Raw genomic sequence first — 17515 nt, forward strand, 5'->3', positions numbered from 1 at the left:
AGGGAGTCTGTGTGCGAACGTGTCTAAGGACCTGTGCAGGGACACGTGCATGAGTGTTGCCGGCATCCCGTCCTTGCCCTCGTCGTGACCGGGGCGCCGCAGTGCAGGTGCCGGCCCGAGGGTCTGCGTGTGCTGACTGCTGGCTTCCAGCACGGAGGCCTTAGTGAGTGACGGGAGGGACTGTCAGGAGCAGAGTCACGGGAAGGATGCAACAGGTGACACAGCCGGCGCAGTGACTCTGCCTCTCCCCTCCGCGAGCCTCAGTCAGCCACCCTTAGAACAAATATGCTCGTGAAATAAAAGAACGTGACGTTTCGTGACCCTTGAGGGAGGAAGGGTCCGTCAAGCTTTCGTCCGTGTGTCAGGTTTCCCGTCTGGGCTCAGCGGCTCTGTGTGCCCGTGGTCCTGGCAGGTCAGCGTTCGCGGGGCACGTTCGAGAGGCAGCTTCGCTGTGGGTACTCCATGCGCCGTTCTCACGGCTCAGTCGGAGTCTCCTGTGGTCCTCATAGAGGGGCAGCACCTGGCCCCAGGACGACACGGTGCCCGTGACCTCACAGAGCGTGTTCACACCCACAGCCCCTCGTGTTTCTGGCCTGTCAGTTCAGAGCTCGCGGGCAGGCATGTGGCCTCAGCTCAGGTGCGCGGCCCCGTGTGGGGCCTGCCGTGGCCTCTGGCGGCGATGCCGGGCTCCGCCGCTGCAGCCGCGTTGTTCCCACAGGTGCCCCTCGGTCCTCGGGGCGGCCCACGGCCCCACCGCTGGCCGCGCAGTCTCATCTGTCATCCTGTGTATTTAAACACAGAAACCCAGGAGAAAATGAAATTTAATTACCTGCGTACAGGGAATCCACGCGGACGTGAGATTCCCTGTCTTGTGTGATTTTGTAGCCTATATAAATGTGCCATAAATTTGTCTTTTTAGGAAGAATAGCTACATGTTTTTAAATAACTTATTTTTATTGTAAAATTTGGAAAATAAGAACAAAGAAGAAAGTGAAAACTATTAGCTAGACAATTCAGTTAAGCCTGTAACATTTCAAAACCCTAGAATTGATTTCCTCCATATGCAGAGCCACTGAGATAGACTGGATCTCAGTGTCTGCCAGCCCCCGCCCCCTGGGGATTGAGAGAGGCCCCCTTGCTCACTGCTGCCTTTGGGGGTCACTTTCAGTGCCCTGGGGAGGGCAAGGCGGACGGAGACATGGGGTGGGGTGCCCAGTCTGTGCCCAGGGTCCTAGTCTGTGCCCGTGAGGGGCACGCTCACCGTCCACCCATCCACGTGCCCATCCCTCTGTCCTCCGGTGCGACACCTGCACCCTGAGCAGGACTGACCTGTCTGCTGCTGACTGCCATGCTAGTGACACGTAGATACCTTCCCATTAAGTGGGAGGTTTTATGGCAAAGTTTTTGAGGTTTGTTTGCCCTAGAGTGTGGGGGTAGCTACCCCGTTCTTTTTGGTTATTACCAAATTTACTCAACATTATTCTGGTTTGACAATTCAGCAAGTTGAGAAAGTCAACACGAGATGGATCTTTTGGACTCAGACTGATGCGATGTTCATAGATGTGGTTCTGTGGACTGTTGGACAAATGAAAATCAGCTAGTTCAATGTGAGAATTTACCAAGAAACACATAGCAAGATAATTAAGCAGAAAACGGGAGCTCTTCTGTGCAAGGGCAGTATTCCCTTTGAAAATATAATGGAAAAACGGCTATAAAATTGAGGAATAGGAGGGGTGCCCGGCTGGCTCAGCCAGAGGAGCGTATGACTCTTGGTCTCGCGGCTGTGGGTTTGAGCCCCACACTGGGAGTAGAGATGGCTTAAATACATAAAATTTTTTTTTAAAGATTGAGGAATAGGAAAATCAGCTGAAAAGGTACAAGTGTCTTTATTGGGAAACGTGAAAGAAAGCTCAGTGTGGAGGGTTCTCCATGAGCAGGACTTAGGCTGGCGTGGTGACTCTTGAAGTGCTGGTGCGTGGTGGCCACGTGCGCGTTCGCGGGTGAGCACAGCTCCGCTTTGTGGAGCCCTGCGCTTGCGGCCGGGTGGGGGCGGGGAGCCCTCCCGTCATCCTGGGGTCAAATCAGCGGTGCCTCCGGTGCCCCATCTGCCCCACTTCATCCTGGGCTCGGGGCTCCTGACACCCCGGGCAGTGCTGCCAGGCTTATGTCTTTGTGACCCCAGGTGTGAGGTTTCTGTGACACGGCCAGTGCCAGGAGCTCACTCGCGGCCTTGTCCTGCAGGAGGAAGAAGGCGAGGATGGTGACCTGCCCTCCGGCCCTCCCGGGGCCAGTCATAAGCTGCCTTTGGCCCCTGCCTGGCACCACTTCCCACCCCGCTATGCAGACGTGGGCTGCATGGCGCTGCGGGACGCACACGAGGAGAACCCCGAGAGCATCCTGGATGAGCACGTGCAGCGGGTCATGAGGACGCCTGGCTGTCAGTCACCGGGGCCCGGCCACCGTTCCCCCGACAGTGCGCACGTGCCCAAGATCGTGGGGGTGCTGGGGGGCGTGCCCTCTGGGCACGGTAAGCATGCACCCAAGTCGGGGGCGAAGCTGGACACAGCTGGCCTGCACCTCCACAGGCACGGCCACCACCACAGTCACCACAGTGCTGCCAGGCCCAAGGAGCAGGCTGATGCTGAGGCTGCCCGCCGGGGGCAGGGCGGCTTTGCCTGGGGCCCGGAGCTGCACAGCCACGCAGCCAAGCCCCGCAGCCACTCGGAGAGCATGGGTGCCGCCCCCAATGCCAGCGACAGCCTGGCCCACAGGTGAGTGTCCGACAGCCTGAGGTTTGCTTTGGGATGGGGTGTGTGGTTCCTTTGTCTCTGATCCTGTGTCAGCAGGGGCCATGTGTGTCTTCCCCATGAGGAAGGTCACATGAGAAGCTGCTTCTCCCCTGGTTCTGTTCTGGTTTTGTAGGCCAGGATTCCCCTTGAGAAGTCGTTCAGCCACAGGGGGCCCGGGCGGCTCTGCCGGTTGAGCGTCTGACTCTTGGCTTCGGCTCAGGTCGTGAGCTCAGGGTCGTGACATGGGGCCCCTGTTGGCGCCGCCACACTTGGTGGGACGTCTGCTTCTCTCCCTCCCTCTGTCCCTTTACCTCTGCTCCTCCGACGCGTGTGTGCGGGCGCTAGTTCGCACCGGCTCTCTCTCAGATCTTCAGAACAATAATCTTAAAGAATCAAAGTCATTGAACCACAGTCCGCTGCAGGGTCCAGGCGCCAGGCGTGGGTGTTGGGCCCTGCCCGGGGGTGCTGACCGCCCAGGGCTCCAGCCTGGGAGGTGCTTCGGTAAAGACCCACCTGTTTCAGAGGGAGGCGTCTGGGCGAGGAGTGACTGGGTCCTGGGGCTGCCACCACCAGGTGGGTGAAGGACAGATGGTGGTGCCGCCTGGACACCTTCCTTCACGTCCCACCAAACAAACCCCGACAGCCTCCCAGCATTGAGGCAGAGCCCACGAGGACACAACTTTGTCGGAGCTGCCCAGTGTCCGGCCGGGTCACGTCAGCAGCCAACTCCCCGCTCTTGCTCTTGCAGCGGGAAGGCTGGCACTGCCTCTAGAAGAAATGCCAAGAAGACTGAGTCGGGGAAGAACGCTGGCACCGAGGTGCCAGGCCCGTCGGAAGACACGGAGAAGAACCAGAAGATCCTGCAGTGGATCATGGAGGGGGAGAAGGAGATCAGCCGGCACCGCAAGGCTGGCCACGGGTAAGAGGCGCCAGCGTCCTGGGCAGGGACGCCCGCTGCTGAGAGCGGTCTCCGGTCACCGCGCCTCTGTCCGAGCTCCTCTTGCTGTGCCCCACCCGCCAGGGCGGGGCCCCGCTATCACGGGGCTGCTCTCATGCGGTTATTTCTGGGGTGGTGATGCCTCCACGTGACAGTGACCTAAGTTACTGGGGAAGTTAGGCCGGTACCTGCCCGTCACTCCAGACAGAGCCCGCAGGAGAAGCCGGCTGGTTTTGCAGCTGGTCGTCCCTGGCCGTCTGAGCTCCGTATTGCCCCCACACGGCCAGAGGCTGCTCTGGAGGGTGCGGAGCCAGGCCTCCAGACAAGCCCTTGCTGCCCCACATGGGTCCGTCCATCGTGGGGTGACCAGCGGGGGCTGGGGCTCAGACACAGCCCTGGCCTGGAGACACGTCACGTCACATGCAGAATAGTGGCCTGGGCCCTGCGGCTGGTGGATCTGCCGGTTGGTGGGTGGGCTTCTCTGACCTTCCATCTTGGGCCTGGTTGGGGAGGGTGGAGTATGTGGGGTGGGGGTGGGGGCAGGTGAGATGGGGTGGCGCCGCGCCCCTCTGGGTCCCCGTGTCTGGTCTCCACGTGGCCGTGGGAACAAGCAGTCACAAAACCTGTCCTGCGTTAGGGGTCTCTCCAGAGCTCCTCTCTTGTTCTGGTTGGGGTGGGGGTGGATTGTTGGTTTCTCTGTTTCTTTCTTCTTGGGGTTTCACAAGGAATGGCTCTGTTCTGGCCGCTCCTCCTACCGCAGATGGAGGGTTTCTGTGGTTGAAGAGTAAGAGGCATGTCTGGAAGCAGTCTCTGGTCGGAAGCTAGCTGTCAGGACCGGCCATTTTAAATGATGGTGTTTCAGTAACCCCACGAGGTCCCTCTGGCCTCTCTAGAGCTGGGGGGCCGTGTGCCTCTGCTTTTGTTGTTCTCTCGTAAAGCAGGTGGGGGGGTGGAGGCATGGGGCAGGGGGAAGGAGGACGTGGTGTGGCCAGGAGATGGGACAAGGGGGTGGGGTGGGAGGAGGGGTGAGGGGAGATGGGTTGGAAGGGATACGGTGGAGAGATGAGGGGTTGTGGGGAGATGGGAGGGGATGGGGTTTGGGAGGAAGCTGGGGAGGGGAGGTTGGGTACAGATGGATGCAGGGAGTAGGTGGGGGGCTGGGGAGGGGATGGGGTGGGGTGGGGGGGGCAGGGAGGGGGTAGGGGTTGTGCCCCAGAGTGGAGGTCTCCTTGTGTCTTGTTGTGGGCTCTTCACCTTCCCCTGGGGTGTCTTGCCTTGGGCAGTTCTCAGGTCATAAGGGCACTGACCTACCCCCTCCCCAGGGGCCCTCTTCTTGGGGTTCGCTCCTTGCGCTAAGCCCCGCCTTTCCAAGGGCTCCAGCCATGACTAGAAGAGGCTGATGTTCTCACTGGAGTTGGTTCAGGGCCTGAGCAGAGGCATAACTGCGCATTTCCTGGGTTTAGTAACAGCAGCGCAGGTCTGCTGTCGCACTGAGGGAAAGTCCAGGGCTACGCTACTGAGTGTTTTTAACAGGGAAGAGAATACACCAACATAATGAGAGTGGGTACTTCTAGACTGTGATGTTTTGGATTGTTTCTGTTTTTCTTTGAGTTTTCTGTATATTTCAGGTTTCTCACAAAGAGCATTTATTTTGGTATAAAATGTTCTTTAAAAACACTAAAAACTTTTCTTTAAAAGAAGTCTGCATAGCATAGGATTTATATTTCAATAAAGTTATTAAAAATACATGACCAAAGGAGCGCCTGGGTGGCTCAGGTCATGGTCTCAGGGTCGTGAGATCGAGCCCCGAAGTTGGCGGGGGATCTGCTTGAGGTTCCCTCTGCCCCTCCCGCCGCTCGCGCTCTCTCTGCCTCTCACATAAATATTTTTTAAAAATTACAGAGTAAGTGTGCCACAAAGGACCGTGTGTGTCGTGTGGTACGGGAGGGTCAGTGCCGTGCTTGGTCGTTCCCGGCACCTGCCCGTGGCCAGGGTTCCAGATGATGCCACACCTTATTCGCTTGCTCCCAAAGGTCTTCCGGCGCCAAGAAGCAGCAGACGCACGAGAGCTCCAGGCCCTTGTCTGTCGAGCGTCCTGGGACCGTGCACCCTTGGGTCAGTGCTCAGCTCCGGAACTCCGTCCAGCCCTCCCACCTCTTCATTCAAGACCCCACCATGCCACCCAACCCGGCCCCCAACCCACTGACCCAGCTGGAGGAGGCCCGCAGGCGTCTGGAGGAGGAGGAGAAGAGAGCCAGCAAGTTACCCTCAAAGCAGAGGTATGGGGGCAGCAGGGAGAGCAGGCCGTGCCCCCTGCTGGGGCCGCTCCGGGTGCCATGGTGCTGCTTTGGGCTGAGGTTTCCCAGGCCTGAGGCCCCCGCAGAGCCGTGCTGGCCACCCACTGGCAGTCCTGGTTTCTTCTTTCCACTGAGAGCTGCCCGGGGCATGGCAAGCAGCCCTGCTTTGTGACAGGGTCTGGGAGGGCGTGTGGTCATTACGTCCTTCTGGGGCCAGAGAGGGAGCCCGTTCTATTCTGTGAGCGTACGCTCATCCCGTCTCTTGGCGGGAGTCTGCAGCGTCCATCGCGGCACGGAACAGCTAGAGGTTGCAGTCAGGCTGAGCTCAGCACGGGGTCCTGGGGTTTCCAAGCTGCCCCTGCTTGCAGCCCAGGAAGGGAGCCGTAAACGGTGCCATCTGCAGGTAGGACGGTCAGCACTGCTGAAGTACATGCAGATGTAAACGTCTTCTCCTGGACGGAGCCCAAGTGCCAGAGTCCCCCTTGCTGCGGACCCCCTTGCTGAGTGGGGCCAGAGAGGCCTGACCCACTGCTGATGCAGCCTCAAACAAACCCAGGGGCACCCTTTGTGATAGTGGGTCTTCTCTCGAGGCCAGAATGTCGTTTCCCTACCCGTTCAGCTGGGCCTTGAGGTGACTTTTCCCCGACGGATCAGAGTCTCTGTGAGGGGCCTGGAAATCTGCATTTCCCACCCGGGGCCTGGGAAGCATGGTCACACAGTGGCCCTATTCTCCTCAGATGTCGCCAGTGCCCCTTGTCCAGTCTGGGATCGCTGGTCGCCATTCCCAGCAGCCTCTGTGTGTGTGAGGCTGTCCAGCTCTTGGGAGGCTGGTGTCCGTGCCTGTCTCATTGGGCAGAGCCTGAAGCCTGAGTGTGTCCCCTGGTCATTGAAGGTAACCATGTTTATGGCCCGTCCCACACCCTGTGATCCTGTCAGCAGAGAACTAGGGAGCCAGCCTGGCACAGGATGCCTGCGCTGGTGGTGGGGATGCCTCTTGGTCTGACGGGGCCTGTGCCCTGGAGGCAGACAGGGGAGCAGGGGGGGCCATCTGAGAAGGCACTGGGACATGTGGGTAGGAAGTCCTCTCTCTGCACAGACCTTCTGCACGGGCTTTGTGGCACCGTGGTCCTGCCATGCTCTGGCCATGCCTGGCTCGCGTCTGGTCTTCCTGCCAGCACCCAGCGGGCCCTGCACGGGCCCTTGCTCGCCAGACACACCACACAGGCCCGTCGGGGATGCGTGTTTTGGGCTGTGAGCCTCCTGATGGGGTGTTGGCCGGTGGTTGGCACCTGCACGTGTCATCGGTCCAGGGTGTGTAGGCCTTTGGTAAATGGCTACAGACACGGGTGAAGGTCCAGAGGCAGCAGTGGGATGCTGGGCCCTCGCCGAGCCCCTTGTGGGGTGACCCCCCCAAGGCTGGCAGAAGAGAAGTCACTGTCAGGGCTGCACAGCATCACGCCTGGGGCAGACAGCCGTGTGGAGAGCTGCTGCTGGGCAGCCGGCCCCGGGACAGGCCTCCCCGGCTGCTGGGGACGGAGCGGCATCGGAGCGCGGACGAGGAAGAGCTGCGCCACACGGGGGAGGCCAGAGGCCAGCCCTCTCCAGAAGGCCCTTCTCAGTGTGGATGAAGTGACAAGACCCTAGCGCCGCAGATCGGTGGTTCCCGAGTGTGGTCCCGGCTTGTCTGTCATGCAGTGAGGAGTCTGGGAACTCTGAGTAATGGAAGCAGCGTCTGTCTCCTGACTGAGCCCGAAGGAGCCCTTGATATTCCAGTCCTGTGGTTTGGTGTTGCCTGCCTCACACAGTAGCAGCCTTGTTTGGTGGTGACGGACCCTCTCGGGGGCCCCTGCTCCGTCTGCCGGTCTGTGGCCTCACTGTCACCTCGGAGCCTTGGCGGAGGCCCTGCCCCAGCACCTGCGGCTCACTGACGTGGTTGTTCCCTAGGTATGTGCAGGAGGTCATCCAGCGGGGGCGCTCCTGCGTCAGGCCAGCGTGCACACCTGTGCTGAGCGTGGTGCCGGCCGTGTCGGACTTGGAGCTCTCCGAGACAGAGTACGTGCGCCCCCCGCGGGTCCCGGTACCGCTTACCCAGACTGCGCGTGGGCCAGGTCCCGCGGTGGAGCCGCCGCTCCCAGGACAGGATTTGGGGCGCCGCACTGGAAGAGACGGGGCTGGGCTCAAGCTTTCTGTCTCCATGGAAGGAGACGCAGGCCGTCCTTGTGTGACACGTGGCCAGCAGGCCAGAGAGGAAGTTCTGCTCTGCCTCCTCTGCTCTGGCCCATGCCCCCCGCCCGCCTTTACTTTCCCGAGCTTCCTAGCTGGCCTGGGGCTCCCTGGTATGTGACTGGCTGTGTTCCCCTCGCTCGGCCACCTGGAAGTGCCTGTACCGGCGGCGTGGCTGTGTCCAGGTGCTGTGCGCGCACTGGGCCTCGCTCTGTTCTCGTGTGGAATGCAGGAAGGCATTGGCGCCTTCGCTCCCCAGGCACGCGTGCGGCAGGGTGGGTGCTGGGGACCACGTGTAGACAGTGCTGGACACCCAGTCCCTGCACTTCAGCTCAGGGCAGAGCAGAAACAGGGGGTCCCCCACCTCATCTCAAACAGTGCTTTGTCACGTCCAGCCGGATGCCTGAGGGACCCAGCCTCCCCACCAGCTCACTCCTTAAAGGGGGCTTCTGGAGACGCAGGGACCCTGCCTCCCTCCTGTAGAGAACGGACCCCCGGAGCACCCCCCACGTGAGGCTGCAGGACTGAGGGAAGGAGAGCAGGCATCCAGGAGCCTGGCTTGAGCAGTGGATGGCCACATAGCCTGGTGTGTGCCCAGGAGCACCACGGGGTGAGAGGGTCCCCAGGGAGAGAAGAGCCCATTGTGAGCTCAGGTGACCTCTCCGACATGACGCCGCACTCCCCACTGGCAGGGGCCAGGGTCTGTGTCCGAGTCCACCTGGGCAGCTCTGGAGCGGTCACAGGGATGAGAGCTGCTGGACGGCAGCACAGAGCAGCTGCTCAGCACCCGTCAGGACGAATGGTCCTGGGCGGGAAACGGTGCTGGCCTCATGCCCTTCTCTGCAAGTCTGGCTGGCCACTGGCTGGCCTCTGCCAGCTCTCTGCCGTGGGGCAGGAACATTTCCAGATCCGCGCACAGTGCTCTTTGTCCAGCCGCTGACCTTGAGGTGTTCCTGAAGCTTGAGGGCTCTAGGCCTTTCCTAGGGCACAAGGGGTGTAGCCCAGCCTAGAGGTGGGGGCTGCGTTGGTTCCAGTAGCCTGGGCGTCTGAGGAAGAAGCCAGGTGCTGGGATCCATGTGGGTTCTGGCTCTGAGAAACTTGTTTCCCCACGTTCATGTGGTCTGGGTAGGGGTGCCGCCTCCCCCCGAAGCCAGCTGAGGCCACAGTGAGGCCTGAGGCCATGCAGTGGGTGCAGGAGGGTGGTGGGCAAACGGAGGCACTGTCTGGATGTGGGGCAGGTGGGTAGGCGGGTGAGAGACGAGCTGGCGTCCTTGCTGTGTATCTGAGGGAGCATGGGCCTGGCGCAGGACTGGAACCTGGGGTTGGGACACCACACGGAGCGAGACCCCCAGGGGGCTGGACATGGCGCTCCAGGCGAGGGGCTGTCAGGGCCTTCGCACACGTGCTGAGTATGGCGAGGCCCACCCTCTAGTCCTTGCCCTGTGTTTCCTGGGGGGCCCAAGGCCCTTTGGGGCCTGCCCTGTGGGATCCCGAGCCCGGCAGTCACTCCTGCGCCTCTGCCTCCAGGACGAAGTCACAGAGGAAGGCGGGCAGTGGGAGTGCCCAGCCGTGTGACAGCATTGTGGTGGCCTACTACTTCTGTGGGGAGCCCATCCCCTATAGGACCCTGGTGCGGGGCCGCGCAGTCACCCTGGGCCAGTTCAAGGAGCTGCTGACCAAGAAGGGCAACTACAGGTGAGAGCCGCGCGGCTGGGTGGGGCGGGGGCCCCCGCGTCTGGTCACTGCACGTGCAGGGGCAGCAGGGTCTGCTGTGCACACGCAGGAGGGTAGGGCCGCCGGGCCGGGAGAGGAGGGGACAGGCCCGCATCGCCTCTCGCCCCGTCCTGCAGATACTACTTCAAGAAGGTGAGCGACGAGTTTGACTGTGGAGTGGTGTTTGAGGAGGTTCGGGAAGACGAGGCCGTCCTGCCTGTCTTTGAGGAGAAGATCATTGGCAAGGTGGAGAAGGTGGACTGACGGGCAAGCCTGGCCTTTGCGCCCGGGGGGCCCGCGTCAGGCAGGGACAAGGGCAGCCACACGGAGCATCCGAGGATCGTGCTGGACTGTGCGCCTCACGTGTGCGCGGACGCACCGCTGCTGGCAGAAGGCCAGGTGCTGGCCGCCTCCGGTCCGTCTGTGTGCAGATGGGCGGGGGTCCCTCTGGGTGGCCCAACAGGCCTTCATCCTGCAGCTGACAGGGAGGGTGCCCTGTCCACTCCTCAGTGATACGCAGAGGGTCCGCCTGAGCAGGGAGCCCGCCATGGGGCCGCGGCGAACCCCCTCTCCAGCAGCACCCCGCTGCTCACTGCGGGCACACCCACCCGCTCCTCGCCCTGGCGCTCGCACCGCAGGCTCCGCTCCTCCCTCTGGGACTTGTCCGCCACATCCTGCCCCAGCCGGGCCTGGCCTAGGCCTGGGGGGCCAGGGGCCCTGTGGGGCCTCTCTAAATTGTACATGTCACCGAGTGCCTTCAACACAGCTTGTCTCTTGCCTGCCACTGTGTGGATCCGGCGATGGAGCCCCTAGCGCTCTCCCTCCTCCATCCTCGTTCCCAGAGCGCCGGCTCGGCTCAGCGGGTCCCGGGCCCCTCCCCTCTAAGGGCCCATGTAAATATGTACATTTCTCAGGCCAGGGTCAGTGGGGGGCTGCCCCAGCCCATTTTTCATGCGCTGACTTGTACAATTATCTTTTCAAAGGTACTTGGATAATAATGAAATAAAATCATTTTTGAATCTTCTCTGGCTGTGGAGTGCACCTGTCTTCTGTGCTGGGGCCTGGCTGGGGGGCTTGGCACCCTCAGCCCGCTTCCCTTCAGGCCTCTGAGAGTCACGTGTGTGCGCGGTGGGGGTGTGTGTACGTGTGTTGGGTGTGTGTACGTGTGTGTTGGGCTTGTGTGTACGTGTGTTGGGGTGTGTGTATGTGTGTTGGGTTTGTGTGTACGTGTGTGTTGGTGTGTGTGGGGTGCATGTGTACGTGTGTGTTGGGTGTGTGTGTGTGTCTGTGTGTTGGGTGTCCTGAGAGGCGCGCTGACAGAACTGTGGAGAGGGGTCGGTTCCCAGGCCCACATCTGAGTCAGGGACCCACCCAGAAGGGGTGGAGGCAAGGGCTAGGCCCCGTTCAAGACACAACGGGGCCCAGGAGGCTACTTGGCTAACCCCAAGGGCCAGGCGGCCAGTCGCACTCAGGAACCACACGCACAGTCTGGGACCGAAGCGCTTTATTTACTGCCCAGCTCCCAGGGCACTGATGTGGGGGCGCCGGGTGGAGACGGGAGGGCAGCTACAGCTCCTCTTTGGGCTCCGTGCTGGCGTTGGCTCGTGTCTCCTGGAAAGGGTCACAGAGGCCCAGCTGGAAGCCGCACCCTTGGATCGCCCCGCCCCTGGCAACCCCACTGCCACATGTCCGACTTGTCCAGAGTCTGGGAACCCTGGGACAGAGACACTCACTGGGAGGGGCGCTGTGGGCTCCTCTGCGGGCAGCTTGCCCCCGTTGTCCAGGAACTTGGAGAAGGTCTCCAGGTCCCTGGTGCTTTTGTATTCAATCACCTAAGGAGGGACACCAGGTTCTGAGCCCTACCCGGCCCTCTGACCCCACACCCCAAACCCCACACCCCACGTAGGCTCCACCCTCCAAGCCGGGCCCTAGCCCCACCCCCACGCTCTGCCCGGGCCCCGCCCCTCGCGGCTCCGCCCATTGGAGGCCCCGCCCGCCCGGTGCCCCGCGCCTCCCGACGCCTGATGTTCCCCGTCTGAGGAAGGCGCAGACCAAGCCCCAGACCTAGGAAGATGGGGTCCCGCCGCACCTTCCGGCCCGGCCCTGCTGGGAAGTACTTGAGGGTAGGGAAACCGTGCACAGGGAAAGCCTCCAGCTCATTGGCTGTGGCGTCCAGCTCCGCGATGATGATGTCCTCGTGGTCCTCGTACTTCTCGGCCAGTGCCTCCCAGGCCGCGGCCATCTCCTTGCAGTGGGAGCACCACGGGGCATCTACGGCAGCGGGGCGTTGGCACAGCCGGCGGGGTCCCCGCCCGCCCACCGCCCGCCACCCATTGCCTTCTACACTCACAAAACTTGATAAACACGTTCTTGGTTTCATCGAAAGCCACCTGCTCAAAATTCTTGCCCACGAGGGTCTTGACCGGCCGCTGATCCCAGTCGGAGGGGACCTCCTGGCTCAGGAGATAGGGCTGGGGGGGGACCGGACCAGGCGCGTCACTGGGGACCTCTCCTGAGAGCGGCCGCTCCCACCCGCCACTCCCTGGGCGGCAACTCGGAAGCAGACCTTGACTTCGCCCCGGAGCACTGCGTGGCAGAAGCTGGTGACGGAGGCTGCGGTGACCGGCCCGCCGTCTGCAGGCGCGTACTTCTTGGTGGTCTCAATGTTGATGAAGCGCAGGGTGGGCGCCTCCTCGGCCCTCAGACCGAAGTACTGCAGCACGTGGTTGTTGTCGGCACCCACGTCCACCACCACGAACAGCACCTGCCAACAGGGAGTCGGTGCTGGGCACCCCGCCTCCCTACCACCCCGCCCCCGGCCCAGCCAGTACCTGTCCCCGGAACGGGGGAGCTGCCTCCCCAAAGCCCGCCAGCAGCTCCCGGTGTGGGGCCAGCGTCTGGTTGACGAACAGCAGCAGGTGGTTGAGAATCCTGGCCGCGAAGATCTTAGGCGATGTCTGAGGGGGCAGGCCGAGCTCACGGGGGCTGCCTCCCACGCCCACGCCCCCACCCCTGCAGCGGCTCCTACAGCCCAGCTTACCTGGCTGTTGAACTCCATGACCAGGTGCATGCTGTGCGTGAGGAGGAAGCGCGACAGGTCCCCCTGGTCCAGGCCCAGCTCTTCGTCCACCGGGAAGTCCGCCCGACCCTCGTCAAACTGGACAACACTGGGTAGGTCAGCAGGAGCCACAGCCCGAACCTCCAACACCCACCTTGTCCCTGTGACCCACCTTCTTGAAAAGGACCACGGTGTCCTTGGTGAGGCCAAACTTCTGAAAGAGCTTTGGCTGGTCGGTCAGGCCAAAGGTCATGTCCAGGGCATCCTGGGCCAGGGCCAGGAAGGTAGCCACGTCCTCGTCCTGTAGGTCCTAAGGAGCCCAAGCCTCTGAGGTCAGCCGGCACCACAGGCCCTGCTCCCATGGCCTGGACCCCAGTGGCACCAGCTCACCTGGAAGAAGCCAATGACCGCGACATCCCGGCCATCTATCAGTGCTTGGGCACCCTCTTCATCCTCCAGCCGGGTGGCACTGGGCCCCACCCGCCGCCTCAGCCACTCAGCGATGCCGTCGGCCTCCCTGGGGCCTGCGAAGAGTCCCCTCAGCCTGGGCCCAGACCCGCCCACCCCGCCGGCGCCTGCCGCCCATACCGGTGTACTCCTCCGGGTGTGTGCGGTTCCCGTCACGGAAGAACTTGAGCGTGGGGTACTCCGTCACAGCAAACTCCTTGGTCAGCTCCGTCTCAGCGGGCCCGTCCACCCTGGCCAGCCTGGCTTTGGTGGACTCTGCCGCCAGCAGGGCAGCGGCCTTGCTGTATTCAGGGGCCAGTGCCTTGCAGTGCCCACACCATGGGGCATCTGGAGGATAGGGTCATGAGTGTCCCCAGCCTCCACGGCCCCAGCCTTAGCCCCTGCCCCCGCCCAGCCAGAGCCGGAAGACCTTGGGGTCAGTCAGGTCTGGCAGGGAGCATTCCCGTCCACACATCTCCCTCCTTCGGGGGCCCATCCGAGCCTCTGCACCAGAGCCAGACTCCTCAAGGCCCCATGTCGGGGGTGCGGTGGCCAGCACCATCCCGACAGCGTGTTTGAGAAGTATCCTGCAGCTGCCGCTCCCTGAGGCCTGCACTCTGGCCACCTGTGTCTGCTTGGGGACGCCCGCAACCTAGGAATGGCTTTCCCGTGTGTAAAAGTTTGTAAAAATCTACAGGAGAGTAAGCAAGTCCTGTAAGCTCTCTGGCCCCTTACAGAAAGAGTTCACAGATGGCTGATGACCACAAGCCTTCCCTGCACCTGCATCTCCCTCCCCTGCTGGAGCCGGACACCCCCCCACCCCGCCCCCGCCCCGCCCAGCTCAGTCCCAGGGCTTTGCTTCCAGCGCCCTTGGATGGAGCCCCAGGAGCACACAGGGGGCCCAGTGCCCAGTGGGGAAGCCCTGTCATGTGCACAAGCCCTGGATCCACAGGGTGGGGAGCTGAACCCCTCGGCCGGCCCCCGTGGGTCCTCCAGCCCGCGGGCCGGTGCACTCACAGAACTGCACCAGCAGAGCGCGGTGCCTCCGCAGGGCCAGGCCCAGGGTGCGCTGGCTCAGCACCAAGATCCCATCCTCCTCGGGGGGCTCTTCCTCGGGCGGCTCTTCCTCGGGCCCCCCCGGCCCCGGGCCCTGTCCCCGCGGGCCTGAGGCCCCAAGCAGCAGCAGCAGCAGCACGAGCAGGAGCTGGCTGTCCATGGCAGTGCCGGGCCCACGAGGCGGGGGGCAGATAAGGGGGCCGGGGGCCAAGCAGCAGCTGCCACGTGGCACCCAGTCCTAGTCCCAGGAAGATAAGGCCACAAGGCCCCCCCCACCCCAGGGGAGGGCAGGCAGACAGAAGCAACACCCAGGGCACTGAGACAAGGCGACTTTAATAGGACTGTTCAGGGCACAGTGCCAGCCCAGGGAGGGGGCGTCCCAGGACGGAGAGCAGAGGGTGTGGGGGGGGGTGTGTGCGACCACTGACTGAGGGGCAGGGAAAAGCGGGACCCCAAGTGGGGGGACAGCCCCTGGGGTGGGAGGCGTTCAGCTCTTCCAGTCTTGGCAGATGTGGAGGCCCCATTCCCAGGACAGGTGGTCCGTCCTGTCGTCATCCGTGAAGAAGGACGTGACCACGTAAGCTCCCCGCACCAGCGCTCCTCGAGGGACCTCCTCCACTGGGGTCACAAATTCATACTCCTGGGCACTCGGGCCGTAACTGCCCACCATGTACACGGCCTTGTCCACTGGGGGAGGGGGAGGCTGTCAGTGGCCACCCTCTGCCCCGCCTGTCCCTCCCCACAGCCCCCCAGGCAGGCCAGCCCCTCCTCCCCGCCCTCACCGCGCAGGCCCTGGCGGTAGGTGTGATGCAGACACTTGAGGCCACTGACGATCTCCTTATTGACCTGAGGGACAGAGGGTGTTAAGGGCCCCTCCGGGGGCTGACCTCGTGCTGGCAGGTGTCCCCCACGACAGCTACCCTCACCTTGAAGGTAATCTTCACTCTGTAATCAACACCCTCCTTCAGGACAAACACCTGGTTTTTCAGCGCAGCCAGCTCCCCTGTTAGGGAAAGTGCAGCTAGGGAATGACATCCTGTGATGGCGGAGAGCCTGCCCCACAAGCCCCACGGGGCAGTACCTGTGAGGTCCATGGTGATGGGCCCCGGAGCCTGCTCAGACAGCAACGTCAGCCTGGTCACCTGCACGTTGGGCAGGCTCGGGTCTGAGGAAAAACCGGAAGTCACCAGAATCCCCCCTCCCCGTCTTCGCCCCTCCCCTCCAGGCCCAGGGCCATGCATACCCATGATGGGGCGCAGGGGCCCCAGCAGTGCCCGCTTGTACTTGGCCAGGCTCTCATCCTCCGGGTCCAGCTGCTGGATCTCCTGGAGAGTCTTCCTCCCCGGGGCCCGGTACTCGGGCACGGCCTCATCCAGTGCCTCGTCAGGGGGCAGCTGCCTCCCCTCCTTGTCAGTCAGGAGGACTGGGGGTTGGGGAGGTGCGTGAACAGCTGCCGCCAGCTGACCCCGGCATTCACTCATCAAACCCAAGTCCCCCCATCTGGCCAGCTGTGCCTCTCAGTGCCCACAAGAACTCAGAGGAAGCAATAGGGGCTCAGGAAGGGAGATGGGCTGGGAAGAGACAGGGCAGCACCAACACCGAACCCTTTAGGAAGGGCCCTGGGGTTGGAGGAAGCTCCCGAGAGACGGAGCCAAGTGGCATCCAGGAGGCACCAGCTGCCTTCTCTGGCCCAGCCATCCATCTAGGGCTCCTCCCTGACTCTGAGGCCAAAGACGGGGCGGGCGGGGGGAAGACCCTAAATGGGGGATAGCCCCAAGGACTGGAGGCCACCACTGTGGCCTGGTGACCTCTGAGATCTTCCCTAGAGCAGAGTCTCTGCCCACCACATCTCTTCACATCTCTGTATACCTTTCCGCTGTCCTAGGGGTTCTTCCCGGTGGTGCTCCTGGGGCGTACAGGCAGTTCTCTCTAAACCCCTCAGCTTATGCTCTGGGGCTACCTCCCTGGGCGCCTTCAGACCCATGATGCCCTGGGGCAGGGGTCTCGGGAAGCCCCTTCCCATAGTGTTTTGGGACAGGGTCTTTCCCACTGCGCTCCAGGCTTCTCAGGGATCTCCACACGCCCTGAAGGAGCCCCAGCCCCACCCAAGGGAGAGGGGATCTCAGGGGCAGGTTCCCAAGGGGAGAGGGTCCCCTGCCACCCTGGCTTCACAAACAGACCCGCCCACTCTTGGCTCTTTTGCCCCTGAGTGTCTGGCCTGGACGAAGCCCCCCCACCCCCGCCAGAGCCCAGTAGGGGGACCGCGCCAGGATTTCCCCACGCGCGCCCCCAAAGTTTCCGCGGGGGAGGCCCAGACCCCGCCCCAGGCTGAAGCCTCCCCAACCCCCCTTCCCCGCCCGAGACCCCCGCCCACGTGGCCACCCTGGCCCCAGCCCAGCCTGCTCACCTCGGGCGCATAGCGCCAGCCGGAGCAGCTCCAGCAGCTGCGCCCCGAGCTCACATGCGTCCAGGCCCAGCATGGTGGCCCGCGGCCCGGCTCCGCCGCGGAGCCGCCGAGGAGCCGCCGCCCGCCCCGCCGCCGCCCGGCTCGGCGCTCAGCCCCGGCGCGACTGCGGTGAGCTCATCCCGGCCGGGAGCGCCCCCCGCGCCCAGCGCCGCGCCCGCGCCGCGCGCCCCCAGCCGCTCCGCGGACCCCGCGCAGCTCCGCAGAGACGCGCGTGTCGCCCGCACGGCGCCGGCACCTGGTCGTCCCCGCCGCGGGCGCACCAGAAGCCCGCACAGGCGCCGCGGTCACGGTCCCAGCCGCCGGCCCAGCCTGCACCCCGCTCTGTCCATCAGAGCGGCCCCACCCCCACGGCGCCCGTGAGAGTCTGGGGGATTCTCCGGGGAAGCCCTCTGGGAGGGGCGGGTGGGGCTGGGGGCGCCCAGTGGAGCAGGTGCTCCCCGCCTCCCCCAGGCCCCTGGGCTCTCATTACCTGCAGGCGGTACAGGCCGCACCTGGGGCTCGACAGTCCCCTCCCCTCCCCACCCCCAC

General features: G+C 63.3%; 3 protein-coding genes across 5 annotated transcripts in view; 1 reads left to right on the top strand and 2 right to left on the bottom strand.

Annotated features, from left to right (window-relative positions):
• The window catches only part of AXIN1 (axin 1), a 58594-nt gene extending 47611 nt beyond the window's left edge, over nucleotides 1-10983 (top strand). Inside the window, exons 6-11 of one of the 2 annotated variants that reach the window (XM_045783839.2) lie at nucleotides 2242-2771; nucleotides 3538-3708; nucleotides 5760-6005; nucleotides 7968-8075; nucleotides 9774-9941; nucleotides 10097-10983. In XM_045783839.2, the coding sequence (XP_045639795.1) occupies nucleotides 2242-2771; nucleotides 3538-3708; nucleotides 5760-6005; nucleotides 7968-8075; nucleotides 9774-9941; nucleotides 10097-10223 (1350 nt within the window). In that variant the 3' untranslated portion in view covers nucleotides 10224-10983. The remainder of the gene's footprint in view (nucleotides 1-2241; nucleotides 2772-3537; nucleotides 3709-5759; nucleotides 6006-7967; nucleotides 8076-9773; nucleotides 9942-10096) is intronic. The other variant, XM_045783840.2, reaches the window with a different exon arrangement.
• A 463-nt stretch (nucleotides 10984-11446) lies between these two features.
• On the bottom strand, nucleotides 11447-14695 carry PDIA2 (protein disulfide isomerase family A member 2). Its single transcript, XM_045784401.2, has 11 exons — nucleotides 14482-14695; nucleotides 13606-13812; nucleotides 13408-13541; nucleotides 13190-13327; nucleotides 13000-13116; nucleotides 12791-12916; nucleotides 12526-12723; nucleotides 12310-12430; nucleotides 12049-12230; nucleotides 11693-11791; nucleotides 11447-11570 (listed from the first exon to the last, which is right to left on the bottom strand). The coding sequence occupies exons 1-11, from the start codon at nucleotides 14678-14680 to the stop codon at nucleotides 11526-11528; spliced, it is 1566 nt and encodes a 521-aa protein (XP_045640357.2). The 5' UTR covers nucleotides 14681-14695; the 3' UTR covers nucleotides 11447-11525.
• A 139-nt stretch (nucleotides 14696-14834) lies between these two features.
• On the bottom strand, nucleotides 14835-17074 carry ARHGDIG (Rho GDP dissociation inhibitor gamma). Of its 2 annotated transcripts, XM_045784476.2 has the most exons (6): nucleotides 16928-17070; nucleotides 15764-15943; nucleotides 15602-15685; nucleotides 15447-15523; nucleotides 15303-15366; nucleotides 14835-15207 (listed from the first exon to the last, which is right to left on the bottom strand). In XM_045784476.2, exons 1-6 carry the CDS (start codon nucleotides 16998-17000, stop codon nucleotides 15008-15010), a joined length of 678 nt encoding a protein of 225 aa, XP_045640432.1. In that variant the 5' UTR covers nucleotides 17001-17070; the 3' UTR covers nucleotides 14835-15007. The 2 variants fall into 2 exon arrangements, with proteins under 2 accessions (XP_045640432.1, XP_045640431.1); XM_045784475.2 differs by having other exon boundaries at nucleotides 15447-15685; nucleotides 16928-17074.
• Nucleotides 17075-17515: the final 441 nt, after the last annotated feature.

The sequence above is a fragment of the Ursus americanus genome, chromosome 2, assembly GCF_024610735.1.
Source record: "Ursus americanus isolate L20-20 chromosome 2, mUrsAme1.1.p, whole genome shotgun sequence".
Taxonomy (NCBI): Eukaryota; Metazoa; Chordata; class Mammalia; order Carnivora; family Ursidae; genus Ursus; species Ursus americanus.